Source organism: Peromyscus eremicus, chromosome 5 (genome assembly GCF_949786415.1).
Source record: "Peromyscus eremicus chromosome 5, PerEre_H2_v1, whole genome shotgun sequence".
Classification (NCBI taxonomy): domain Eukaryota; kingdom Metazoa; phylum Chordata; class Mammalia; order Rodentia; family Cricetidae; genus Peromyscus; species Peromyscus eremicus.
The window spans coordinates 61319210-61347078 of NC_081420.1; the positions used below are offsets into that span (position 1 = coordinate 61319210).

At 41.2% G+C, this 27869-nt stretch overlaps 1 protein-coding gene across 2 annotated transcripts; it reads left to right on the forward strand.

Moving 5' to 3' along the window:
* The first annotated feature begins 1122 nt into the window (after window positions 1-1122).
* Sec61a2 (SEC61 translocon subunit alpha 2) lies at window positions 1123-27779 on the forward strand. 2 transcript variants are annotated; one of them, XM_059263555.1, is made up of 12 exons: window positions 1123-1321; window positions 3068-3135; window positions 5112-5177; window positions 12529-12607; window positions 15716-15847; window positions 15976-16085; window positions 20905-21058; window positions 21936-22096; window positions 22351-22548; window positions 24141-24332; window positions 24870-24946; window positions 26722-27779. In XM_059263555.1, exons 1-12 carry the CDS (start codon window positions 1315-1317, stop codon window positions 26906-26908), a joined length of 1431 nt encoding a protein of 476 aa, XP_059119538.1. In that variant the 5' UTR covers window positions 1123-1314; the 3' UTR covers window positions 26909-27779. The 2 variants fall into 2 exon arrangements, with proteins under 2 accessions (XP_059119538.1, XP_059119539.1); XM_059263556.1 differs by lacking the exon at window positions 1123-1321 and adding an exon at window positions 1818-1843.
* Window positions 27780-27869: the final 90 nt, after the last annotated feature.

Sequence of the window (27869 nt, forward strand, 5' to 3'; positions counted from 1 at the left end):
TTTCTCTCCTCTCCCAGAACTTGAGCAGACCTTCCTGGCTGCCTCCACACACTACAATAACTGAGACACATTTCCAATGGCATCCCTTGGCACTAAGTTACAATGTTGTGAGGAGGCCCAGTACACGCTGGGAAGACAAACGGACAGACGTGCCAATGCTCACAGTAAGCACTGATGGCCGGATCTGAGTGAGAGAGCCTTTGCAAGTGCAAATATTAATCCTCTGAGTTTCCCCAGCTGGCCACAAACACAGTGAGAAAAACCCTTGCAGGCCCCTGCAAGACAACCCTAATGGTCCCCACCCCCACTCCAGGTGCTTATCTTGTTTCCTTCTTGGTTATAGATCTGAACAGGTGAACACATCTTTGGATTTGACTGATGACGGAGTATAGGATGTCACCTTTGACTTAGCTTGTTACAGCAGACATTAGAACACAGACTTGATTTCGAGGAGTGGTTTAAAGTTTGAGAAAGGAAAATTAATCTAAGGGCCTTCGTGTATACTAGTGTCTCAATTTAAATTTTACACCCGCATAAGGTGGCTGCTGCTGTCCGTATTTTGTCAAAGTAGCTCATCTAGGTTGATTGCCCAAAGGCATTCCTGGAGATTAAAATGTAGGGCTGACTGAATTCTAACACTGTGGTTTGTTTTTTTTTAACCACATGCTGTCCAAGAAGACACAGATTGGAGAAGCAGGAGGAGCCAGCAGAGGGGTCAAAGAACTGAGTTCAGTGAACTCCTCAGTCTCAGAAGGCATAAAACCTTGATGTCTGTACTTTGGAGATGCGGAAAGCGCGTGGTAGTAAACTGGAGAGTACTTTTGTAAGCTGCACAGTGTGTCACCAATTTTTACAAATCTCTAAGAAGTTACACTTAAGATGGGGCCGAAAGAAAAGGTTGGTTCTGGAAGCTCAGCCCCAGGCCTCAGGAGACCAGCAGGATGCCTGAACTAGGAAACCCAATCTGGGAAAACAGCTCCGAAAAGGAAAACCCTGGGTCCCCAAGGCCTGTCTCTGGGAGGCCATGGAACTGGGTAGGGCAACCAAGACACGCCCACTGTGGCAGCCCCGCCCCTGCCGCCGCGCCAGTGGTGGCCATGGCAACGCGGTGGCCGTCGTCCAACGGCTGGGGCCAGATCTGGGGGCGGGTCTGGGCGGAGCTGAGAGCGCGTGTCACATGACTCGTGGGCGGAGCTTGTGCGGGGACGGACGAAGCGTGTCCCAAGCCTCCGTCGCCTAGGCCAGAGTCGTGAGGAACGGAGCGAAAGCAGCTGCGAGGCCGCCGTTCCTCGCCGGGTGTCCTGAGCCGCCGCCATGGGCAGTGAGTGTGGTGGCGGGAGCGGGAACCTCAGGGTCGCGGGTCCCTCCGGGCTACGGGCCGTGGAGCGGCTTCCCCCTTGGGGTCGTTAGGGGGGCTGAAGATACGCAGGCCTCGCCGGGGTCGCCGCGGATGGCGCGAGCTGGGGGCCTCCGCCAAGGCGCCTCCGGTCAGCGAGGCCTTGCCCGGCGGGTCACGGAGACCCGGAGGTCCCGGTTTGCGTCCCTTAGGCGGCTAGGAGCGTGGATGGCGCGGGGAGGCCATTGGCTGGGGGGCGGGGAGTTAGGACACTCTCCTTAGCTTGGACCACTTGGGATTTTTCTGAATCTTAGGAAGCTCATTTTTAAAAAAAAAATTCCTGAATCACGCTTCCTTGGCGTGTTGCGATGAATAAGTCTCTCTCATTTAAAAAAAAAAAATGTGATTCATAGCATGTGTTTTAGGGGAGGAAAGGCGTGTGATCGGTAGCTCAGCATTTTCCTTGAAATATTCATCCCAGTCATTCTGTGGTGTTCATTGAAAACTGTAAGTTGGTGCGCGCGGTAGGGACGAGGCCTCGTATGGTGGGGATCCATCGAGGGCCCTGCCCCAAACATTCATCCTCATGTGTATTCACGCAAATACTTAACCTAGCAGTTCACACGTTTGTGTATAAAGGGTTGCCTAACTGAAGGTCCAAGCGATACACCCAATTGGACAACTGGTAGACATTTGGAAAAGGGAATAGATAAGACCCTTGGCCTTGAATTAGAATAAATGGAATTCTTAGGATAGGCAAAATACATGGCGGCACGCAACAGCATTGTTTGAACCTGAACGCCAGTACAGCGAATCATAAAATGCCAAGAAATCCCGGAGGGTCTCTTGGTAAGGAAAAGGAATAAGGAGACTCTAGGGAGTTTCCTGATGTGACCCATAGTTATGGGTTTTTATTATTATTATTGCAGGTGAATGTTTTCAGATTTTAGATCTACTTTCTAAATAGTCCAAACTTGTACTTAGATAGCAAACATGACGATTATAAATTCTAACTGACATCAGTGACTTCCACCTTTGTGAGTCCAGCGGGACTTAGGAGATAGCGTCGATCCCTAAACCTTGGTTTATCTTAGTTTATATTACTTCAGAAGTAGCTTGGGAAAGCAGTACTTCATAATGAAATGTAATTGCCATTCTCTGAGCTGATTCTTGTGTGTAAGTACTTGGATGTGGTTGCTTGGAGAATGACCAAGCTGTGAAATGCGGCTAACTGAAATGAAGTAGAGTTGGTAGGCTTTAAAAAGTTGCCTGTAGGAAGTGATCCTGGTTTTTTTTTCCTCTTTCTTTGCCTAGTGAATGTTGCCATCTTTAAGCTGTTTAAGTCAGTACTTGAGGTTAAGCTCATTTCCTACTATAGCATCCCTGGGAAAGGTTCCCTCTGTCCCACCATCTATTAGTGCATTATCGAAGTATTGTAGTAAACTGCATTTACTTATTTTTCATAGTGGTGATCTGAATATTTCCTGTTCTGTATATATACAAGGATTGGGTTTAAGCATGAAGAAGCAAAGTCCTGGTTCATTATTGACTTTCCTTCAGTATTTACTCACTAGCCATTTGGATGGTCTTATCTATTACAGACCTACTTCTTTGAACTTGAGAACATCATGATTATTTAATTTGGGTGGACGGGATAAACAGCTGTTAAAGACAATTTGTTTTTCAAACCGTTAAAAGATACATTTTTAAACTTGGTAATTTTTTTTACAGTCAAGTTTTTAGAAGTTATCAAACCTTTCTGTGCAGTTCTACCAGAAATCCAGAAGCCTGAAAGGAAAGTAAGTATAATATTTTAGTAATACAGCAGGTAACAGGGTGAATTACTCTGCCAAACCACCAAGGTTGATTTGCTTATTCCAACCATTTCTGGTTGTAAGTGGAAAAATGTTACTTCCTCATCTTGCAAACAACTATAGACTGGTTTTTAATTTTTAAGTTATATTAATTTTTCATATATATATATATATATATATATATACACTTCTGTACCAGTGTACTGTGGTATACATATGGAGGTCAGAAGGCAACTTTTGGGAATTGTTTCTCTTCTCTCACCATGTGGGTCTGGTGGTGGAGAGAATTGGACCTGGCATGGGCTTTTAAAACCTCAAAGCCCACCTCCAGTGACACACCTCCTCCAACAATGCCACACCCCCTAATCCTTCCCAAAACAGTTCCACCAACTAAGGACTAAGCTTTCAAATATATGAACCTTTAGAGCTGTTCTCATTCAAACTACCACATCTATCTGGCTGGCCCTGTTATAGACTTTTTTAAGAGTAGGTAGGATTCTCATTCTATCAAAAATGTTGCTCTAAGTTATGTATCCAACCTAAGTTCTTCTTGACCTGTGTGTTAGTTAAGATACAGTATTCTCCTGGCCATGTTGGTACTTTATAATTCTTTAGTGTAGGATGTATATATTGCTAGCTGATGTTATGATCTGCTGGGTAGGTTTTAGTGAGTACCAACTGTTTTTCATAATAAATTGCAATTGTGTAAGTATATACCTCCCATATTTTAATTTCTTGTTAGGAAAGAAGTAGCAGCAATGTGGTTAGAAGGTATCATAACTAAATCACATTGTTCTTCAATCATTGAGCATATTTGGAACTGAGATATTTAAAACTCCAGAAATAATATTAATTTCAAAATTTTCAGTTCTTAGACTATCCTGTCCGTCCTTTTAGTTCCTAGGAAATTAATAACAAAATAGGGTCATAGAGATTGATAAAGCTTTTTTTGGGCTTACTGTTTTATTTAGAAGTACTTTTAATTTTTAATGATTTGAGGTGGTAGAGATGGCTACTCAGTTTTACTTTAGGCATACCAAAGTGTAACTTTTCATAGTTTATGGATATTCTAGGATTCCTGTGTAAAATTGTTCAGTATTTCATGCAGTTCTCTTTCTGACTGAAACGTGCATTAGATCTGCTTTACTTTGCCTCCTCTTCAGTTATTTTTCCCTTGGACAGTATACATGAAGCATGGTTTTTTGTTCGTTTTGTTTTGTTTGTTTTTTGAGACAGGGTTTCTCTGTGTAGTCTTAGTTCTGGCTGTCCTGGAACTCACGCTGTAGACCAGGCTGTCCTCAAACTCATAGAGATCCACCTCCCTCTGCTTCCCGAGTGCTGGGATTAAAGCCATGTGCCACCACTGCCTGGCAGTCATGAAGCATACTTATATTTAAATTATCTTTTTTTGTGGCAGCACATAGGAGCTAGTTGGAGATACAGACTTAACTATTACAAGCTATAGTCAATCTTTCAAATTTAATCAACACCAAATGGATCAAAAACCTTAGTGGAACACCTGGAACTCTGAACTGTGAGAAGAGAGAGTAGAGAAAGCACCTTAAGATACAGCCGTGTGCAGAGACTTTCTGGGTGGGACTCCAGTCACTCAGAAGATAATGCCAACAGCTGACGAATGGAATTTTCATGAAGTTAAAAGTTTCTGCACAGCAAAGGAAAGGCATGCAGAGACAGCAACAGAAGGAGAGGAAATTCTTCCTGGCTGTACAACTGACTGAGAATTACTATCTAGGATATACAAAAAGCACGGAAAGCTTATAAGTAATACCTTCCTTTTGGAAAAGAAGAGACTTACATTTGAGATGCTTGGCTATTGATTTTAGCTGGAACAAACTAGGGTGTGCAAACAGTGAGCATGCACAATGGGGAATGGTAATGTTGCCTTACTATGGAGTTTGCTTTGAATTTGATTGATGGTTCTTTGTACTTGTGTTATACAGATTCAGTTTAGAGAGAAGGTACTATGGACGGCTATAACACTCTTCATTTTCTTAGTCTGCTGTCAGGTATGTAACCAAATCATTGAATACACGGCTGTATTATTTTAAGTCTTGATTGGTAAGGATTTGAAAAACTGATAAAATAATATACTGAGCTATATTGAGTGCTGCTTGTTTTGGTAAGATTTATTTATGTGGGGTGTGTGTGTGTGTGTATGTGTGTGTGTGTGTGTGTGTGTGTAAAAAACATATGTACAGTTGCCCATGGAGGCCAGAATTGGGTGTCAGATCCCCTACAGCTGGTGTTACAGTTAGTCGTGAGCTATCTATCTAATGTCGGTTCTGAGAATTGAACTTGTGTCCTCTGGAAAAGCACAAGGACTCAGCATTTGAGCCATCTCTTTGGCTCCGAGTTCTGCTGGTTTTATTTCTTTGTGATCTGGGGATCAAACTCAGGGCCTTGTGTAGCAGAAATCTTAAAAGGTCTTATTAATTAAATCAAACCCGAGGCCAGTTATTGGGGTCAATGCTGGTAGATCAGAGAGACAGAACAAGCCACAGCTACCTCACCTCACCGGATCCTCAGCTGGTCTTGTCTCCTCAGACTGGAGGCCTCTGAGTCCTCATCCAGAATGGGTCTCAACTGAACTGCTGCTCGAAAGCCTGAGAGCTTAACCGGCCAAATGCTTAACCAGCCTAATGCTTCTAGTTTCTGGTCCTCACACCTTATATAACTTTCTGCTTTCTACCACCACTCCCTGGGATTAAAGGCTTGCTTTCTGGGATTAAAGGCGTGTAAGTCACCATGCCTGTCTGTATCCTTGAACACATGGATTTCTGCCTCTGGAATGCTAGGATTAAAGGGCGTGTGCTACCACTGCCTATCTTTTATGTTTAGTATTGTGGCTGCTCTGTCTCTGACCCCAGATAAGTTTATTAGCATGCACAATATTTGGGGGAATACAATACCACATTGCCTTGTGCATAAGGCAAGTACTGTATGACTGAGTTACGTTATAAGCTGAGCAGTATTATTATTTTGCTTGTTTTTTTTTTTTTTCCCCCTCCCAGACAGTTTTTCTCTGTCTATGGTGTTTCAAAGCTGTCCTGGAACTAACTTTGTAGCCAAATTTACAGAAATCCACCCCCCTACCCCCTACTGTGTGCAACAGGGTTTCTCTGTGTAGCCCTGGCTGTCCTGGAGCTCTGTGTAAACCAGGCTGGCCTTGAACTCAAAGATCAGCATGTCTGCTTCCCAAGTACTGGGATTAAAGGTATATGCCTACTGCCCAGCTTTTTTTTTTTTTTTTAAATATGTGTGTGTGTGTGTGTGTGTGTGTGTGTGTGTGTGTGTGCACATACATACCTCACACCATGGTATGTGTGTGAAGATCAGAGGACAGTTTGTGGGAGTTGGTTCTCTCCTTTCATCCTGTGGGTTCCAGGAATTGAACTCAGGTCAGCAGGGTTGGTTGTAATTGCCTTAACCTACTGAGCCGTCTTGCTGGTCCATGTGTGTTGAGGAATGAAATGATCAGGTCATTAAAGAACTTTTACTACTCTATTTATTTATTTTTTGGATGTTTAGGAGAGAATAGTTTAAAAAAAAAAACAAACCGCACAGAAAGTGCAGAGAAAAAAAGCAGGCATTTATATTTCTACCATATGCATTTGACATCTCTGAAGTTGTACCCCCATTAAAAAAAGTCAACTCTAGGGAGGTCTATGTACATAGTAACAGTTTTAACTGTACATTCTGAAGAATTTTAGCAGATGTGTACACCCAAGAAGCTGTTACCTAAGTGGGTACAGAACTTACCCTCCAACATTCCTTGTAACTCTTCTTCCACTGTTTATCATCTTACCCCCAGTCCTAGGGAAGCTCTGATCTCCCTTCATTACTATAATTTGTCTTTTCTAGAATTTCACATATATGTAGTCAGGGTGTCTAGAGTCTGATTTTACAATATTTTTGAGATTTAGCAATGTTGTCAGCAGTTTTTATTTCTCTATGTGAACATCAGCACATTCACTTATGTGTTGATGTTTGGCGTGTGTGTGTGTGTGTGTGTGTGTGTGTGTGTGTGTGTGTGTAAGTGTAACTTTTGGCTGAAAACAGGTTGCCGTAAATGCTTGGGTATGAGTCTTTCTGCTCTAAGGAGTGCATGGCTAGGAAAGGTTGCTGGTCTGCATGGTAACTATGTTCAGTGTTCTTTGCCTATGCACCCCTAGTTGAGACTCCCTTGTGTCTTGCTAAGTTTTTGCGTATTTTCAACTAGCTCACCTATTGTGAATAGTAGCCATCTTAATAGGAGTGGTTTCAGTTTGAATTCCTTTGGCAAATGATAGTGAGCAACTTTTTTTGTGTGATGCATATTTGGTAAAGTATCTTTTTTGTTTTGTTTTTGTTTTTTCGAGACAAGGTTTCTCTGTGTAACCCTGGTTGTTCTGGAATTATTCTGTAGATCAGGCTGGCCTTGAACCCAGAGATTTGCCTTCCTTTGCCTCCAAGTGCTGGGATTAAAGGTATTCATCACCACTGCCCAACATCAATACTATTATTCTTGAGAGGGGTCTCACTAGGTATCTGGCTGGAATTCACTATGTAGATCAGGCTGGCCTAGAACTCACAGAGATCTGCCTGCTTCTGCCTTCCGAGTGCTGGAAATAAAGGCACATGTCACCACGCCCTTTGCATTTTCTTGATTAATGATTGATGTGGAAGGGCTCACCCCATCGTGGGTGGTGCATCCTGAGGCAGATGGTCCAGGATAGCATAAGAAAACAGAACAAGCCAGTAACCATCACTCCTCCACGGCCTCTGTTGAGTTTCTGCTCTGACTTCTGTAGATGATGAAATAAACCCTTTCTTCCCCAAGTTGATTTTAGGCATGATGTTTTTTCACAGCAGTAGACACCCTAACTAATACAGGCAATATGAGTTATTAATGCAATAGATGGATAGAAAGAGAGTCAATAGCATAGTGGGGGCTCTGAGGAAAGTTGAGGCCCCAGTATCAGAGACAGCCTGGTGGGGTCTCTGAAGAAACGAATCTTCCCCCATGGCAGAAGTGTGGGTCTCCTTTTATATGTTTCTTAGAATGGAGAAGGTTTCACAGCCTGAGCCTACAATGAAAGGCTCTTTCATTCTGAAGCAGGAGGCAGGGAAGAGGGTAAGGAGCAAGATGGGTGTCCACCAGTGCTCACTTTGATGTAAACTTAATTCTCAGGCCAGAGAGATGTTGGCACCTGGAAGTCTGTTAGCTAGGGACTCAAATGTCTCAGTAGGATGCCTGTTGGTATCTATGACAGGGGAAAGCTGATGGATATATTGTGTTCTGAGCAGCTGCTGGATTCTGACATTACATTCTTAAACTGATACATTAGGAAAAGTTCTGCAGCTTTGTTCTTTATTGAGAAGGACCAACTCTAGGTCCTTTATATTTCCATAGAAACAGCTAGAGTCATTGTGTGTATTTTTGTAAGAAAATCCATTAGGAATATGAGATGTATATGCAGCTTTGACTTTTTAGCTTGATTTATGAGAATTTTTAGGTTGATTTATGAGAATTGTCATCTTGAAAATACTGAATCTTCTAATATAGGGGTCAGCAAACTTTAACCTGTAAAAGTACAGAGTGGAGTTTTGGGTCTTAAATCATTACCCAGATCCCAAGAAGGAAACGTAAATAGAAGAATGACCTCCAGGCCTAGTGTCATTGGCCTGGGATCTTAGCTCCTCTGGAGGCTAAGGCAGGAGGGTCTCCAGTTGAAAGCCAGCCTGGACAGCGTAGAGAGATCTGTCTCTAAAGGTAAAATGATAACAAAACAAAAAAACACTCCCTCTCCTGATCCCTTAGGGTGTTTGCCTAAGTTATGTAAGCCCCACATTCAGTCTCCCAGCACAAAAAAATGCCCGCCCCCTCTCCCCCCCAACATTTCTATCTAGAAACCAGCGCTGTTTCTCAGGAATGGCTCATGCTGTGGCCCACTCACGCCTTTGTGTTACCTAGTTTCCCTGTGTTTATATAGTTGCTAAATGGCTGCTTTTTGTCTTTCTCACGTTTGGGCAGATCTGCCCAGTGTGGGTGATTTCAACTGAACATAAAACAAGTTCTAGCCAGTTTTCTCTAGCTTGAGGGAATGGTGGGAGGTGAGATAAGCTGAGATCATTACATTAGATGCTTCCAGGGCTCTGCTTTGATTTTTCCCCCCCCTTCGGGCTGTCTTGAAAGCTTCTCACAAGCTAACTGTGGAGGTCTATTCTCCATTCTAGGCTCTGATCGTCCCTCAGTTCTCAAATTTAACATAGTCCCACAATCTTCAGTTCCATCCCACAGACTCACCCTCATCGCTCAACTTCCCTTCCCTTCCTTCTCAGCTGCAGTTTCTCCTTTCTCTTCATGAAAAGGAAGGGTAAAGGAGTCTGTAGTTTCCTTCTCCACATTTGGAATGTTAACAGGCATTCTGGGGGACTGTTAGCATCTCATGGTAATAGGTAGGAGCTGACTATTGATCTTCTTCAGTAGGCTGCACCGTGGCTATTGGTGCTTTGAATCTACCATCTTTTTCTTGTGTAGTGGCTTATTAGTCACTCTTCTTATTGCTGCGACAAAACACTAGACAGAAGCAACTGAAGAAAGGGATGGTTTAGTGTGGCTCCCAGCTTGAGAGTTCAGTCCACAGTGGCAGAAAGGTGTGGTGACAGGAGCGTAGGTGGCCAGTCATATTGTGTCTGCTGTCAGGAAGCAGAGAGAGATGATGCTGATGCTCAGCCTGCTTGACTCTGTGACCCAGCCCATGGGGTGGTTTTCCCACTTTCAGGAGAGCTCTTCCCTCCTCAGTTAAATGTCTCTAAAAATACTTTTGTAGACTTATTTGAGTTGTTTCTCAGGTGATTGTAAATCCTACCAAGTTAACAGTCAAGCTTAACATCACAGCCACTTTGGAGATTTTTTTCCCTTTTCCTCCAGCTTTTTAAGATTTGGATTAGCTTTTGTTCTTTCATGTTTGTGTTTTGTTATGTGCCAGAGGGGGGAAGTCCCCTAATGTAACTGCAACTTGCCATCTTGTTCATTTTCAGCACTGAGGGTGAACCCTGACCCTTGATCATGCTAGGCAAATACCAAGCCACATTCCAGGCCTGCAACATGCAGTCCCATCCCAGACGTGCCTTCTTTAGCTTTGACTTCCCACTGCTTTTGAAGACTTCTAGTGCTCATTTTCTGTATCTCCATATGGTTAGGTCAGGTGTCTATTAGAACATGGAGTGTTTGGGTTCTCCAGAGTACTGTATTGTATTAATATTTTGTCAGGTTTGTTAAAAGAAAGACTTTATAGAAAATAAACTTAGTGACTTATTTGGACATTTAAGGACTCAATCCAAGAGCTCCAGAGGAAATATAGAGGGTTCTGTTCCAGGGGCCTCAGATAGGGACTGTCCCTGTAGTGCTAGTGGGTTCCTACACAGTGACTTCCTTACTCCTCACTTCTCACAGATACAGGGTGCACACAAACTAGCTGTGCCTTCCGTGTTACCAGTTCTGTCGCCTAGCTTAATAAGAGTTCAAATGTTCCAGAGATTCAGGCACTTAAAATTTCTGGCAGCATATTTTGGAACTTAAAAACATTTTAAAATTGTTTTACAGTTTTTGTTTTTGTATTTTTGTGTGTGTGCAGGTATAGAGGTCTATGGCTTCCTGCTTAGCTAGAGAGCCTGGTCAACAGGCCACAGGCGTCCTCCTGTCTCTGCTCCTTCATGCCTTGTGGTTACAGGCATGCACTGGCACACGGTTCTTTTCATGTTTTACTGGGAACCTTAACTCAGATCCTCATGCTTGTGTGGAAAACACTTTTAACAACTGAGCTATCTCCTCAGTCACTATAGACTTTTGAAATTAGCAATATAATTTTCTTTGTGCTGAACCTGCACTTTGAGAAAGGAATATATCATGTTTAAGAAGGAGGTATCACTAAATGCTGTGTCTTATATGCGGATTGGCATGGAGATATAGCCCAGAGATATAGCATGTGCCAGGCCCTTGGTTCTTCCCCAGTATGGTAAGGAAACTAAACAAGAGTCCTATCATGGGCAAAATTGAAAGGAAAGATTTTTTTTCCTCCCTCCTTCCTTCCCTTTCTCTTTTTCTTTCTTTCTGCTGTTGTTTGTAGTAATACTCCTGCCTCAATCCTCCTATCTAAGTATTGGGATTACTGGTGTGACCCACCAGGTCTCGCTAAGGGCTTTTGTTTGTTTATTTCTCATTAAAAGTTAATGTGTTTCTGAGTGTGTTAGATTGCTCCAAATTCATGGCTATCCTGGGCTACATAGCAAGTTGTGGACTAGCCTGCATTACAGAGAAAGACCTTATCAAAACAACTGGGTGGGAGATGATGTCTTATGATAGAATATTTGATAATTCCTAAAAAAAATAAGGAAGAAAAAGCAATCATAATCTTACCTCTTAGATATAATCAGTATTTAGCACTTAAAAGGATGTTTTTCCAGTATTATTTTCTGTACTTTTTTTAGTTTTGAACTTATACTGTATACAATTTTGAATTTTAGTTTTTATTCCAGAATTTCTTAATATTGGTACTACTGAATTTTAGGCAACATCTTCCTTGTGTGGTGGGGGCTGTTCCTGGGTATGGATGTCTGCTCATTAGGTACCAGTATTACCCTGCTCCACCAAGTTGTGATAACCAAATATGTTTGCAACTACTTTTTTCTTTTCTTTTTTTCTTTTGAGACAGGATTTCTCTGTGTAGCTTTGGAGCCTGTCCTGGAACTCACTCTGTAGACCAGACTGGCCTCAAACTCATGGAGATCCACCTGCCTCTGCCTCCCGAGTGCTGGGATTAAAGGCGTGCGCCATGCAACTACTTTTGAATGTTCTCCTGAAGGGAAAAACATGCCTGATTGAGAACCAACATTTTATTCTTAGCTTGAGGAAGCATTTATGTTACAATATGATGACAATTTCATAGGCATTGTTCTTAGTGGTGGCATACTATTCCAGGTCTATACATCTCCTTGGATCTTAAATGATGATTGTGGTCATTCTAGGTGGTGAATAGTCTCAGTTTTGCAAAGTTGTTACATGCCTTGACAAATACATGTGTTAATCTGTTAGGAGTATTTTTTAAATTGTGGTGAAAAAATAACAAAGTTGATATTCTTTGCTACTTTTAAATGTATAGCAGTGTTAGGCATATTCCTCTGTACTTACAGGAGTATTTACTAAGTAATGATCTCTGGTGTTTGTTAGAGACTTTAAGGTAAGCTTGTCTTATTAGAAATCACAAGAAGTAGCTAATAGGCATTGTCATAAGCAAGTGCATTTTAAATTAAGAGCACCCTTGTCATTTCTTAAAGTGTTTTTTTTTTTTTTTTTTTTTTTATATGATGTTTCAGATTCCGCTGTTTGGGATCATGTCATCGGATTCTGCAGATCCCTTCTACTGGATGAGAGTTATTCTTGCATCCAACAGAGGTATGCACTTCTGACCTCCATCCTGCCAGCAAGCATCTGTTTTATAGCTTTATATGGGGGAGCTAGAACAGAAACCCACTGCTTAGGAGGAGAAACCAGCTTGAAATAATGACAACACTGAGTTTATTGTATGTGTTTTGTATGTGTGTGTATTTGAATGTGTGTGGTCACATATATGTGTGTGTACGCAGTGAAGGTCAGAGATTGACTAGAGTCTTCCTCGATCACTCTCTACTGTATATATTTTTGAGACAGTGTCTCACTATGTAACCCTTGCTGGCCTGGAACTCTCAGGTATCCTGCCTCTGCCTTCCAAGTGCTGGGATTAAAGGTATGTGCCATCATGCCCAACTTACTTTATGTATTGAGGCTGGGTCTCTAATTTGAGCCCGGAGCTTGCCAATTGTGGTGGTCTAGCTAGCCAGCTTACTCTAGACAACTCATGTCTGTATCCTGAGAGCTTGGATTACAGGTAGGCCACCACACCAGCTTGTTGTTTGTGTGGGTGCTGGAGATCTGAACTCTGTACCTCAAGCTTGTGCCATGAGCTCTACCCATTGAGCCATCTCCTCAACCGTGTCCTAGGGTTTTTCCTTATTAAAATCTCCTGATTTTCAGTGTCAGGGAGGCCTCTTGAATTTTAGAATTGGTGAGTACGTGTTTGAGGGAAATGCTTTGACCAGATGGCAGGTTTTTTGGTAGTTTTAGATTATAGGAGTAATATTGGTTTGTTTACTTATTAAAAGTGCGTGTTTGTATGTATGTTCACACACACGTCACAATGAGCATATGGAGGTCAGAGGACAACTTGGTGGAGCTGATCCCTCCTTCCACCTTTACATGGGTTGCAGGGATTGAACTCAGGTTGCCAGGCTTGCCACAAAGCCTTTAATCATTGAGCCATCTCACCAGCACCACCCTCTCCTTTTTTCTCCCCCAAATTCATTAATAGTTTCATATATTCTGGTTACACTCATCAACCCTCCACCCCCCATCACTACTAGCCCCACCCTCCCATCAGGTCCCATCCCATTTTCATGTCTTTTTTCCCCCCCTTTTTTCTTTCTTTCTTTAGTTTATTTTTATATTTATGGGTGTTTTGCCTGGATATATGTCTATGCACCACATGCATGGCTAGTGCCCACAGAGGCCAGCACAAGATCCTCTGGAATTGGAGTTACAGATAGTTGTGAGCTACCATTTGGATGCTGGGAATCAAACTGAGGTCCTCTGGAAGAGCAGCCAGTATTCTTAACTGCTGAGCCATCTCTCCAGCCGTCTTGTTTTTATGTTTGCTTCGTGACCTAGAGGGCTTAACCAGGGCATGGGTGTGGAGCTATCCACTGGAACATGAGTAAATCACAGTGGCTACATCACTGAGGACAAATGTTCAGTGGTTCAGTCTTGTGCAGACTGTTTATAAGCTCTGTATCTGCTGCGGGTTAATGAGTGCCATGGCCATAATGTACATACTATAGCATTTCACAGCTTTCTTCTTTTTCTGAGATGTTCTCTGAGCATGGGGATGGTGGTGGTAATAGGGTTCTTCCTCTTGAAGGCTGAACATTCAGTCGTCACTTGTTTCCAGCACATTGGCCAGCCATCTGTCTCTGTATAAGCCCTCTTCCCTGTAGAGAGGAGCTGCTTTTATCAAGGCTGAGCATAGCACACTGGTTTATGCAGTTGCTGCTTCTTAGAAGGTTTATTATTTTTTCAGTGCATCAACATTTATAAAAATGCATGAAAATATATATGATGCATGTTCCTGGGATGTTGATAAATTTCAAATATTCATCCAGACCTTTTTGTTACATATTCATTTACATTTAAATTTATATGCTTGGAAGATAGGATATACATATATACCCAAATCTATATATTCACACATTTATATGTACTTTTCTTTTTTTTAAAATGTTTTTAATGAGTCACTTTATTTAATGGGCATATTCCAGTATGAGGCTATAATGTAATTTATTTCATCACTGATTGAACAAGCATTTCTTGAGTTATTGTGATGTACTACCTGCTAAGTGTAGAGTAGCACATGAAACAACATCCTGAGCCTCCTAAGGATGTACCCACCTGTGATCTTAGCACTTAGCAATTGGAGGCAAGAGAATTGAAACTTCAAGGTCATCTCTAGCCATGTATGTGGTTTGAGGCTCTCCTGGTCTAAATACCAAGCCTCTGTCAGAGAAGCAAATAGGATCTGGTGAGATGGTTCAGCAAGGTTAAGTCTTGTCACCAAGCCTGATGATCTGAGGGTGTGTTCCTCAGGACCCACATGGTGGAAGACCATGAGAACTGACGGAATACAAGTTGCCCTCTGACCTCCACATACGCACTGTGTCAGGTGTGAGCCCAGACACACACACTGTCTCAAACACTAAATAAAAGGTGAAAGGTTTGTGTGATCTGAAGAGAAAATAGAGTATAATAAGTAAATAAATATGATAAAATATTAAATAACCCCCAAGTTTAGTGTAAGTTTTAAAAACAATGATTTAGACAGAAGTCTTGGAAGCTCTTGCTTTTTAAACTCTCTCTCTGTCCCTCCCTCTCTTTGCTAGAGATTGAATATAAGGCTTTACATGTGCTAGGCAAGTCCTCTACCTACACCCCACCTCTGTTTTCTTGTTTTTTTTTTTTAAATTTTGTGTTGCTGGTAATTAAATACTAAGACTTTACATGTTAGATGGCACTCTATCACAAGCTATAGTATATCGCAACAGTTAAAAATGTATTTGTGTATGTGCGCTTGCATGTCATAGCGTGTATTTAGAGGTCGGACGACAACTTTCAGGAGCGAGTTGCCGCCTTGCACCATGTGGCTGCTGGGAGTTGCACTCAGGGTGTTGGGCTTGGTGGCAATGCCTTTACTAACTTAGTCATCTTGCTGGCCCCTGGCCTCTTAGCCTTGACATCTTTTTATTCTGCTTCGAAGCTGGATATTGAACCCAGAGCCTCATGCTATTAATGTTTAAGGAATCAGTGGAAATTTGTTAATATTTAAACACATTTATTAAATGTTGTTCAGGAGTGGGATGATTTAAATTGATCTGTATTAGGTACAGAAGTTGTTTACTCATTTTCCTTCCTTTACAGGAACATTGATGGAATTGGGTATATCCCCAATTGTAACATCTGGTTTGATTATGCAGTTGTTAGCTGGAGCCAAAATCATTGAAGTTGGAGATACACCCAAAGATAGAGCTCTGTTCAATGGAGCCCAGAAACGTGAGCAGTAATACAATTAAAGAGCTTTTTCCAAATTTGAGGATGTTTGTGGGAAAGATGTCTCCTATAGCTTTTTGGTTGTGTTGTTTCTTGTCTTTGGTTGTAAGCATGTACTCCTTTTTTGTCAGTATTTGGTATGATCATTACCATTGGGCAAGCCATTGTGTATGTCATGACGGGGATGTACGGGGACCCTGCGGAAATGGGTGCTGGCATCTGTCTCCTTATCATCATACAGGTAAGACATACTTTGTTTTCATATGCTAATACAAGTTCGGTCCCTTTTGTCCAATAGTTCTTTAGGTGAATGATAGAATCATTTTCTTCTGAGTCATTTTATTTAATTACAGTATTATTACTGAAATGACATATATGTTTTGATTTAAAAAAAAAGTTTATTCTAATAGATTCATAGTCTGTTACTTAAAGAGTTTTGGATATCTCTCCATGATTATCTTTGATATGCTTTTTCCACATTCTGATGTCTCTGAAATCCTGCTGTATTCCCTCAGTTAACAGTGCATTCCTGCTGTTGGCAGCCAGGTGGCAGTGGTGGGGCATGCAGCACCCTTCTGTGGCTGTCGGCTTGGCCAAAGCTGCTGAGATTAGCAGCCTAGCTGTTGGTTACTCTATGCACTGTTGGTATAGTAGATATCTGAGGTTACTTGTTGGCTGAAGTCACCTCGGAAAACCCAGCACGGTGGTACAGACTTCTAGTGTGAGTTATTTGGGAGGCTGCAGGGGAGGAGTTCTTGAACCACCAATTAGAAACAAACTATGCAACATTAAATTATTACTGAAATGAAACATGTAGTCTACAGAAAAACAGCTAAGTCTGAAATACCTAAGTTGTTGTAATAAGATATTTTGTCATAGTTTAACTGGCATGCTCCAAACTTGGAATCTTCTGGCATCTTGAGTGCTCAGATTTTAGGTGTGTACCAAGGCATCTAACAGTATTCTTTTCTTCCTTGGTGGACTACAAAACTATGATGCTCTAAATCATTTTAGTGCCTGCAAAATACCATATATACTCACGTACAAGTGTTCTATGGAGGTATTTATTTATGTATTTACTTGAGACAGTGTCATATAGCCTGGACTGGCCTCACACTCAGTGTGTAGCTGAGCTGAGGATGACCTTCAGTTTCTGGTCCTCCTACCCCATGTCCCAGGTGCTAGCATTGCCCATACGCTATACCATTATCTGGTTTCTGCAGTACTAGGGATCCAACCTAGAGCTTGTGCATAGTAGGCAACTGCCAGTTTAGCTCTACCCCAGCCCCCCATGGAGTTCCAAAATGAGTATTTTGGAATAGAACTTTGTAAAAGACCAACATATTTTGAGTGTGTATAATGTTCAGAAGAGTTTTTTTCTTTTTAAAGTTTTATGTTAATAAAATATGTCTACTGGGGTCCTGATTACCGTGGAAATTCATTTTATCTATTATATGAAATTAGAATTAATTTAGGGTTTTTCTTTTTTAATAGTTCAAAAGATCAAGTTCAGAAAATATTTTTAAAATAGTCTCAAATGCCAGTATTTGAGAAATAGGACTATCTCAGATGTGCATAATTTACCTATTTTTTTTTTTTTTAAAAAACCTTATATAGGAAGCAAGTAAAATAAGAAAGAGTATTCAGTGAGCCTGACTCAGGACAGAGAGTTAAATTATCAAGAATCTGTTGACATGATTAATAAGGATGCCCATCAATGGGTTGTAACTATTTTGTTTGTGCTCTAGGGCAGGATTTTTAATGGATTATCGGGTCTTTGGTAACTTGCTGAGGCCTAGTGCATTCTCTTCCAGCATAAGATGTGTTTCCCAAGAGAATAATGGTTCCTTTATTTCTCCATTTACAAATACTTGCTTGACATAGCCATTGGGAGCTGGAGAAGAGAGAGATGCAGAGGATGGGCAGAGAAGAATCCTCTAGACCCTGACTTAGTATCCTTCAGTGCTTAGGGTTTCTTCAGATGCTGGTGTAGGGCTGAGGATGTTATCCATTGAACCTCAAGCTTGGTTTGGTTTCTTTAAAGCAGTGATCCCAACCTGTGGGTCATGACCCCATGGCGGTCATGACCCTTTCACACAGGTCAAATATCAGAAATTCTGTGTATCAGACATTTATATTACAATCCATAACAGTAGCAAAGAGTCACAGAATTAGAAAGGTTGAGAACCACTGCTTTTTTGTTTTTGTTTTTGAGATAGAGCTTCCCCAAGTAATAGCCCTGGCTGTCCTGGAACTCACTTTGTAGACCAGGCTGGCCTCGTACTCACAGAGATCTGCCTGCCTCTGTCTCCCAAGTGCTGGGATTAAAGGCGTGCACCACCACCACTGCCCTGTGAGAACCACTGTTTTAAAGCATTTGCTTTATGCAGCAAATAAAGTTTTATGTTTTTTTGTTTTAATTTTTGTTTTTGTTTTCTTCTGGAGTTGAGGATTGAATCCAGGGTCTTGAAAACACTAAATATGCACTACTACAGCAATACTCCCTTAGCATAAAGTAGCCTTGAATTTTTTTTAAAAAGACATTCAGAACTAGTACCAAGCCCTCAGAACATTTTGTACCAGTGTAACTTCTCTGGTACCTTCCAAAAGCTTAGAGTCACGGAATGTAGTTTAGCAGCTCTAGGCTGGTTGGGTGAGGTAGCTTTTACAGCACTTCAGGCTATTTCAATGTTTCTTTTGCACAATCAGAAATCTCATTATTTCTAAGAATGAAATGAGCAAATATGTATTAGCTTTTGACATAACTTCTGGTATATAAATATCTGTGTTGTGATGAATTCTTTTAGTGTTAATGTATAAAAAAAAATGTCATGTTTGATTGTTGGTGGGCAGTGACCCATTTGTGTCTTTTCAAGGGCTTGCTAACATTGAGAATATGTGGCTACACTGAAGAGCTATGATTGGATCAGTGTGTGTTCACCTAGAAACATAGGTTTTTGAGAACTGTTTGCATGCTGTTATGGAAGGTATTTCTCACTTTGTTTCTGTTTCACTCACATAGTGCTCTTTCCACTAATTGACTTTGAAATCTAAATTGGGTCTTGATTGAAATTAAAAACTAACTAGAAAGTGTCATTGTGCATGGCACATAGTAAAGGTAAGTATGTTTTGTCAAACTAAGTGGAGCGAGTATGCCTGCCCAAGGTTGACATCCAGTTTACACCCACTCAGAGGTTCATGGTGTGCATTCCACATGTCTGGTCACGGGCCTGTTCTCACTGGGCTTCATGGAGATGCTGCTGTCATTGTCTGCTTCCTCTTTCATAAGCATACATGGTTTTTTGCTATCTTTTCTCCTAGTCCTCAAGTTGTACAAACTATTTCTCATTTAGATTTATTTATACTTTCTTACTCCTCCTGGGAAAAGGTCTCATTTTCATAGTGTATTCATGAACTACTCTGTAGGCCAGGATTATTCTGCACAGGGGACCTCAGTTATTGTAAGACTGCTTGTGTCTTTGGACAGACCATCTAGCTATCAGAACCATGATTGGCTGATTTATGAGTAGGTACTCTCCCCTTCAGTGGGGATGGGTTGCTGTATTTGTGACTGGGAATACTCAACTTGCTCATTATCTAACTGTACTCAAAATAAAACCCAGCCCTAACTTCTCTCTTCCCTTGTCAAAATGTCAAATTTGATTTTCAAACAGTAAAAGGTTTCCATGACCTCTCTTAGGAGTTTGAGAATTATGCCCCTTTTCCAGTTGTTGGAAATTCAGACTAGAAACTTTAAAAAGACAAATTAGGCCAGGTTGTGGTGGCACACGCCTTTAATCCCAGCACTCGGGAGGCAGAGCCAGGCGGATCTCTGTGAGTTCGAGGACAGGCACCAAAACTACACAGAGAGACCCTGTCTTGAAAAACCAAAAACCAAAAAAAAAAAAAAAAAAAATAGACAGGCTTCATATAAGCGAAATGACAGTTAAGAAAACAAAAACAAAAAACCAACTACAGTGTGTAAGGTAAGCATGCTCAGACGGTATAATGCAGTTTGATGTGTTCATTGACAGGTGATAATAGGTAAAGTATGTAATCAGAGTGGGTTCCTTGATCTGGGAGGAATTGGAACTACTTCCTTGTTTCTGTAGGGAAGAGTGTAGAGTAGGGAGCCCTATGAGGTAGTAAGGTTGGGGCTCACAAGCATGCCTTATTTCCCTCTGGATAAGGTTATTCCAGTCAGCCACATGACTGACACTATGATACATGTTTTTATAATGTATCTTCTCCAAGAATAGCCATAGCTAAATTTAGTATGTTTTCATTTAAAAAAAAAAGATGACCCGGGTGGTGGTGGTGCATGCCTTTAATCCCAGCACTTGTGAGGCAGAGCCAGGTGGATCTCAGTGAGTTCGAGGCCAGCCTGGTCTACAGAGTTCAAGGACAGCCAGGACTGTTTGTTACACAGAGAAACCCTATCTCCAAAAACAAAACAAAACAAAACAAACAAAAAAGATAAGGTAGAAAACATGGTGAAATCTTAACTTTTCAATGCAATCGTGGTCATAATAAGTATAGCATGAATTTTTATAGTACAATTTGTATATTCAGCTGTGCTCTAGTTTTTGGCTTATTCTCTATGTATTATATTATATAGAAGATATATGTAATTCTTTGTAAAAAAAAATGTCAATCTTATTCTTATCCCTTAGGGAGTGAAGAATCTCTTTTAATTTTTCTGTAATTTATTTGGCCTTTTACTTACATGGAGGTATTTGTAATATTTTGTTTCTTCCTTTCAAATTCTAAGCTGTGATTATTATTTAGTGCCCCCCACCATGGGCACAATTGAAACATTGTAAGCTGGTGTAAACAGAATTCTGTGGTGAAATGTTCGCTATGTAATGAGGCAGCAGTCCTTTGATCTGTAGAACTGGGCCCTGACTAGACTAGAGCAGGTCAGACGCTGCAGCTGCCGCAGTGGTGAGGAGCGATGCGTAGGTCTGGTATTGGGCATGCACAGACTATGAAATAGCCGTTCGTCTGCCCCTTCCTGAGTTGATTCTTGCTTCCGCTTACGTGCATTTCTTTCCCCACAGTTGTTTGTTGCTGGTTTGATTGTGCTGCTGTTAGATGAGCTGCTACAGAAGGGTTACGGCTTGGGGTCTGGTATTTCCCTCTTTATTGCCACCAACATCTGTGAAACCATTGTCTGGAAGGCCTTTAGTCCCACTACCATTAACACTGGCAGAGGTACATTGCACAGTGACTGCAACTGCACGAGTTTTGCTGGATGTATGCTGAAAATGAGTCAATAATGCAGCAGCACATGCCTGGAGCCACTCAGTTTGCCACCCTAGGGGACCACGAGTGCTAACTGTTAAAACTCAGCGAGCAGAGATGTGTGAAGTATGCAGTAGTAAGTCCAAGAGAGTGCATTCTAACCTCTGCTCGTTCCAAGTTCCAGTGGTTGCGAACAGTATTACAATTTGTTGACCTTGCTTAAGCCATTGCTGCCAGAGTCATTTACCTCCCCGATTGCAGCCTTACCGGAGGGACAGAAAGGTAGTGGATTACGATTTGGCCGTCCTCTGAAAGCACTCATACCCTTGCCTCTCTAACTGGCTTTGTAATAGCGTCTAAGGTTTGAAAGATTTCACTCTGTTCCCCCCCCCCCATCCCTTTCACTTCTTATTGTCATCCTGTCCTAAGTAGTCAGTGTCTAACTATGATCCCAGACTTAAGAAAATAGTACTGATAATTTATTAACATTCTTGGTGCAGTCAACTAAAGGCAAGCATGGTAGATAAACATACCTGCTCTAATTCTGACATTTTTATTCTGCTTTGCTGCTGCTTTTATTATCCCTAAAAGTACTTCCTTCTTTTCCCTAGAGTAAAGGAGAGGCAAACCTTTATGAGTGAAAATTGCAGATTTATGTTGACACTTGCCTCCATGATAGAAATATGTTTAGAACCCACACACATGGCTATGCCATAAAGCCATACAACATAGATACAATATAGAGTCATAAGTTGGTCAGTTGACTCGAGGTTCAAGTTATTTGTTTAGACTTTTGAGGCGACTTTGGAAGAGGCATCCACAGTTCATTTCTGTCTTGATTTCTCAGGTACGGAGTTTGAGGGTGCAGTCATAGCTCTATTTCATTTATTGGCCACCAGGACAGACAAAGTCCGAGCCTTGAGGGAGGCCTTCTATCGGCAGAACCTCCCCAATCTCATGAACCTCATTGCCACAGTGTTCGTGTTTGCTGTCGTCATATATTTCCAGGTAAGAATGACCTTTTCACTGGTGAAACTGCTTATTGTTCTTGTGAAAGTAGTGCTGTTTGAAAGGATGGTATAGTCAGTTTTTCAAGAACCAGTCAACCCAAATTTGAAGGTGGGAAATACTGGCTATGAAATTGGAGAAAAGGGGTCTTTGGGGAGGGGCAGATTTATCAATGGTTTGTCAGCTCTCTGCTGCCACCCTTCCTCTGTCTGCACCCTGACATGCAGTTCCTCTTTTCTTGACTTCCTTTTCAGGGGTTTCGTGTTGACTTGCCCATTAAGTCGGCCCGGTATCGAGGACAGTACAGTAGCTATCCCATCAAGCTCTTCTACACATCGAATATTCCCATAATCCTCCAGTCTGCCCTAGTTTCAAACTTGTATGTCATTTCCCAGATGCTGTCTGTTCGATTTAGTGGCAACTTCTTGGTAAACTTACTAGGACAGTGGGCCGTGAGTATGTTTATTTTTATTAAATATTTAAAATTGGTGTTTCATAGTTGTGTTTTCAACTGACTGAGATAGATATTGAAGCATTTTGGAATTTATTTACCTGTACCATTTTGTTATTTGGAAAATTTGATAAATGTTCTAAGAGTAAGATTGGCCAGCTAGTTTTTTTTTTTTTTCCTTTTCCTGAGACAGGGTTTCTCTGTAACTTTGGAGCCTGTCCTGGAACTCATTTTGTAGACCAGGCTGGCCTTGAACTCACAGAGATCCTCCCCAGTGCTGGGATTAAAGGTGTGAGCCATCACCACCCTGCTGGCCAGGTAGTTTTTAATATTTTACTATATGGAAAGCATTTTCATATATCATTTGAATAGTTTTTTAGGCTAAAAATCATTGTTGCTTTCACAAAAGTGATTTTTGTTCTGTAGTCCTTGTTTAGAGACGTAGTCTCACGCTATAGCCCAGGCTGACTAGGCAGGCTGCCTGCCTCAGTGAAGCTTCTGTGTGTAGCCCTGGCTGTCCTGGAACTCGCTCTCTCAGAGATCTGCCTCCGCCTCCTGAGTGCTGGGATTAAAGCCTGGCTTGCATGATTGTATTCTTTTATTTAAAAAAAAATTTTTTTATTTACTTTTATTTTTTATGAACATTGATCAGTGTTTTGCGTTCATGGATGTCTATATGAAGGTGTCAGATCCTTTGGAATTGGAGTTACAGACAGTTGTAAACTGCTATGTAGGTGCTGGGAATTGAACCCTAGTCCTCTGAAAGAGCAGCCAATGTTCTTAACCATTGAGACATCTCTATAGCCCCGCTATATAAGATTGTTTTCTTAATACTGCAAAATGCAATGGTCATCTCTAGAGTTGAAACATTCAGATTCTAAATATAATCAGATTAATTATAAATTGTATTTCTATCCTCCGGATTTCGTAGATCTGTATTTTTTTAAAACTCATTCTTCTGTTAATGATCTGTGCAAAGTGTCTTGCACAAAATAAAGTACATAATTTTGAAGGAATGAAGGATGCAAAGTTAACTCCCTAAATTATATGGGCTTGTTGGCTGTAGGTATTTCAAAACATCATGGGCTGGTGAAGTGGCTCAGCAGGTAAAGGTGTTTGCTGTGTAAGTCTAACACTAGTTTGATCCCCAGATTCCATGAAAGGATGTCAGGAGAGAACCAGTTCCACAAAGTTGTCCCTTGACCTCCACGTATGCACTGTGCCATGCACATACCAACCCACAGGCATCATATATCCTCACATAATAATAATAAAGCTTCTGTTTTAAAAAGTTAAACCGTCATAAATTTTGAAAAATTCAAACATATATATGGTCATGACAGCTATAGTCTCAAATACTCAGGAAGCTAAAGCAGGAAGGAGATCACTTCAAGAGTTTGGGGTCATCTTGGGCAACATAGTGAAACCTCATCTCAAAATGGAGACAAATCTTAAGGTTTATGGTGCAATTCATTGTGTGGTACATGCTTAACATTCAAGACCCTGGGTTTAATCCTCAACAACAAGCAAAAACCCCAGTATTCTCAACTAGTCTGGTTGACCATTTGTTTTTTTTTAATTCTTGTTTGATAGGATGTCAGTGGGGGAGGACCTGCTCGTTCTTACCCTGTTGGAGGCCTTTGTTACTACCTATCTCCTCCTGAGTCCATGGGTGCCATATTTGAGGATCCTGTCCATGTGGTTGTGTACATCATCTTCATGTTGGGATCATGTGCATTCTTTTCTAAGACATGGATAGAAGTGTCTGGTTCCTCAGCCAAAGATGTAAGTATGTGACTAGTTAAAAATACGTATGTGGGGCTGGAGAGATGGTTCAGCCGTTAAGAGCACTGGCTGCTCTTCCAGAGGACCTGGGTTCAATTCCCAGCACAATTCATACTTGTCTGTAACTCCAGTTCAAGGCTTCTGACAGCCTCACACAGACAAGTGCAGGCAAAGCACTAATGAACATAAAATAAAAATTAAAAAAAAAAAAAAACTTTTGTAAAAATCATAGTATTTGGGTGCCAAAATAAGTTGCTTTTAATCCCAGCACTCGGGAGGCAGAGGCAGGTGGAGCTCTGTGAGTTCCAGGACACCTAGGGCTGTTACACAGAGAAACTCTGTCTCAAAAAACAAACAAAAATGCTGAGAATAAAGATGTAAGGCATGGCTATCATGTGCTTGGCAGGACTGAGACCTCAGTTTCCCTATGTTTAATATGAGCGATACAATGCCAGTGTATAGGCTCTCATATTTTCAGTGTAGGAAGCAACAAAATGTGAGGAGTTTAATTTCAAGTTTTTCTTTCTTCTTGGTCAGGTCGCTAAGCAGCTTAAAGAGCAGCAGATGGTGATGAGAGGCCACAGAGATACCTCCATGGTCCACGAGCTGAACAGGTAAGCTCACAAGGTCATTTCTTAAATCTCTAAGGCCCTTTGCTTTATTCAAAGTCATAGTCTTCTACTCTTCACAAGAGAACTAAAATTTAACTAAATCTGAATTGTTCTCCATATAAAAATTGGCCTTTTTATAATCTTCAAAAAAATTATTTTTTGAAAATATTTTCCCTTTCTCCCCTCCAGAGTATACCCCCACCTGCTGTCTCTTGGGTTCACAGCATCTTGCCTCATTTTGTCACACACACACACACATACTCCTAAATAAGTGTATATAGATTCATTCCTAAATATATAAGCAGTCTGCCCAGTCTTTATGATGTTATTTATATATACATGATTTTAGAGTTGACCATTTGGTATTGGGTAACCAATTGGGGTCTTCCCTGGGGAGGGCTATTTTCTCTGCTCTCAGTATGCCTTAGTTGCCTACAGTTGTCTGTCTAGGGTTGGGGCCCCTTCTGTGTTAGTATGTCTGCTGGTGTTGTCCTTGTACAGGTTTTGTTTAGGCAGCCTATATAATTTTAAATTGAAACTGTGCTTTCATAGCGCACACCTCAGTGTTAAAATAATGCATAGTAGCAGTTCTCAGTGTTGGCTGGCTGCACATGAGCCACCAGGGACATTCTAAAACACTGGTACCCTCACATCCAGGAAATAAGATTTGTTCCCAGGCATTAGGTATTTGGTCTTTGGTGACAGCTTTATTGAGATAATTCATATACCACAGCCGGGCATGGGTCGCACACTTGAGAGTCAGAGGCAGGTAGATCTCTGTGAGTTCGAGGCCAGCCTGGTCTACAGGGTGAGTTCCAGGACAGCCAGGGCTGTTACACAGAGAAACCCTGTCTTGGGGGAAAAAAAAAAATCATATACCACTTAATATATCCAGTTGAAATATATAGTCCACATCTTTAACCTGAGCACTTGGGAGGCTCAGGATTGCCACAAGTTCAAGGCCAGCCTGGGCTACCTAATGAGTACCAAGCTAGTACAATGTAACTCAGTTGTTTGTCCATGGCTCATTTGCTCAGCAGTTTCTTGAACTGGCACTAGTGTGCCTATCTTCAATTATTTGATGTGGATGAGTGTTTTGCCTCTGTGTTTATGTACGTGCCTGGTTTGAAATTTATTTTTTACCCTACAAGAGGGAACTTAAAGGATACCTGCTTAAGAATATTACATAATCTAGTCAGATGTGATGGCACAGGTCTCTCTGATCTTGAAACTCTGGAAGTGGAGGTTGGATGAGTTCAGAGCCAGCCCTCATTACATGAGATCCAGTCTAAACAACCAAAAAAACCCTCATATTTTAGTCAGGTGTGGTAGTTTATCTCAGTACTTGGAAGCTGAAGCAGGTGGATTGCTATTTCTAGGCCAACTTGAGGCTATAGACACGTCTGAAAAAATATACTTTATATACACTGTAACATATACGTACATATAGAGTATATTTTTGTATATATACACAAAAATATATATTCCATATGTATGAATATATACAATGTATACATTTGTATGATAATAAATTTCAGTCTAAAATCTAATGATCTGTCCTAAAAATTGCATTGCCTTGCAGGTATTAACGTTTTGAAATCATTGCCTTAATCTGCCATCTGCTGGGTACAGTGTCTCAGTAGTGAGGACCTATTCTGACCAGTTTCTCTCTTTAGAGGGAACCATTTCGAGCATAACTGGACATTGCATTGCTTCTAGCTATTGTGTTCTTCCCCTGTTCCCCCCCACTGCCTGATGAAAGTTCTTTTGTCTTTCAGGTACATCCCCACAGCAGCTGCCTTTGGGGGTTTGTGCATTGGTGCCCTGTCGGTGTTAGCAGACTTCCTGGGGGCTATTGGCTCTGGCACTGGGATTCTGCTTGCAGTCACTATTATTTATCAGTATTTTGAAATATTTGTTAAGGAACAGGCTGAAGTTGGAGGGATGGGTGCTTTGTTTTTCTAAATGTTCATATAGTTCTTTGCATCTGTGAAAGGGAAAATACTTTGACATACTGTTTCTGTCAAACAATGCTGGTTCCCCTTTCTTCCCTCAGTTTGTTTTCAGTGCTAATTGTCCCATTCTGAAATGGGCACTGAGCTAAGCCTGTGTGCAGCATTAGTACCAGCTGCCTTAAAACTGAAGTTTACATTATTTGTTGACACTGTCCATCTAGTGTTGCCCATGATGCTGGGAAGCAGTGTATCTGCTTAGCAAGACAGTGACGTGGATTAGCTTTGCACACAACATTCAGAACATGGAATATTCCCTTGTTTAAAAATAAATGTAGTGCAAATTGCCACTTTCCAGTATTTTTGAGCTTCCCTAATGAGTTATGGAGCATTTATATCTAATGTATATTTTAGATAATTTTTATACTTTTTTAACTCATCGTATCCATGTTCTCTACCCTCCCTCCCCAGCCCCTCTTTATTTGTCCTATCCTCAAACTGCCACTCAGCCTGGATGGGCAAAAAAATCAAGCATTGAAGTTATTTCTGTCACTGGAAACAATTGCTTCTAATTCCTCTTCTGCTTTTCATTTGTCCTCCCAGTGACAGCTGAGCGCTGTCCAGCTGTATTGGCTATGCCTTCTACTTCCAACAGTCACTCAGTGTGATGCCCCACGAGTACTTTTTCTCTCTTCCCCAAGTCCCTAAAGCAAGATCCAGTTCTCAAGCAGTGTCTGTAGTTGAGTGGAAGTGAACAATGAATAATTCATACTAGGACTGTCTGTTACATGCATAGCAGGACCCAAAAGTAAACAGTAGACAATAAACGTTTATTTAATAAACTGTTGCAGTTGTGTTGGAAAAATAAAGAGATGTGGTATTAAGTGTTCTCTAAGATTATTTCTGTAGGCTCAGTGTATTTTATATGGAACCCATCCACATAGGCTTAAAGAAGTTGAATGTAACCATCCTTC

Bases quoted from the DNA above. Each gene is read 5' to 3' on its own strand.
- Sec61a2 (XM_059263555.1), top strand. The intron at 16,086-20,904 runs GTAAGACATACT...CTTTCCCCACAG, and splicing joins GTCTCCTTATCATCATACAG to TTGTTTGTTGCTGGTTTGAT. The intron at 22,549-24,140 runs GTGAGTATGTTT...CTTGTTTGATAG, and splicing joins ACTTACTAGGACAGTGGGCC to GATGTCAGTGGGGGAGGACC.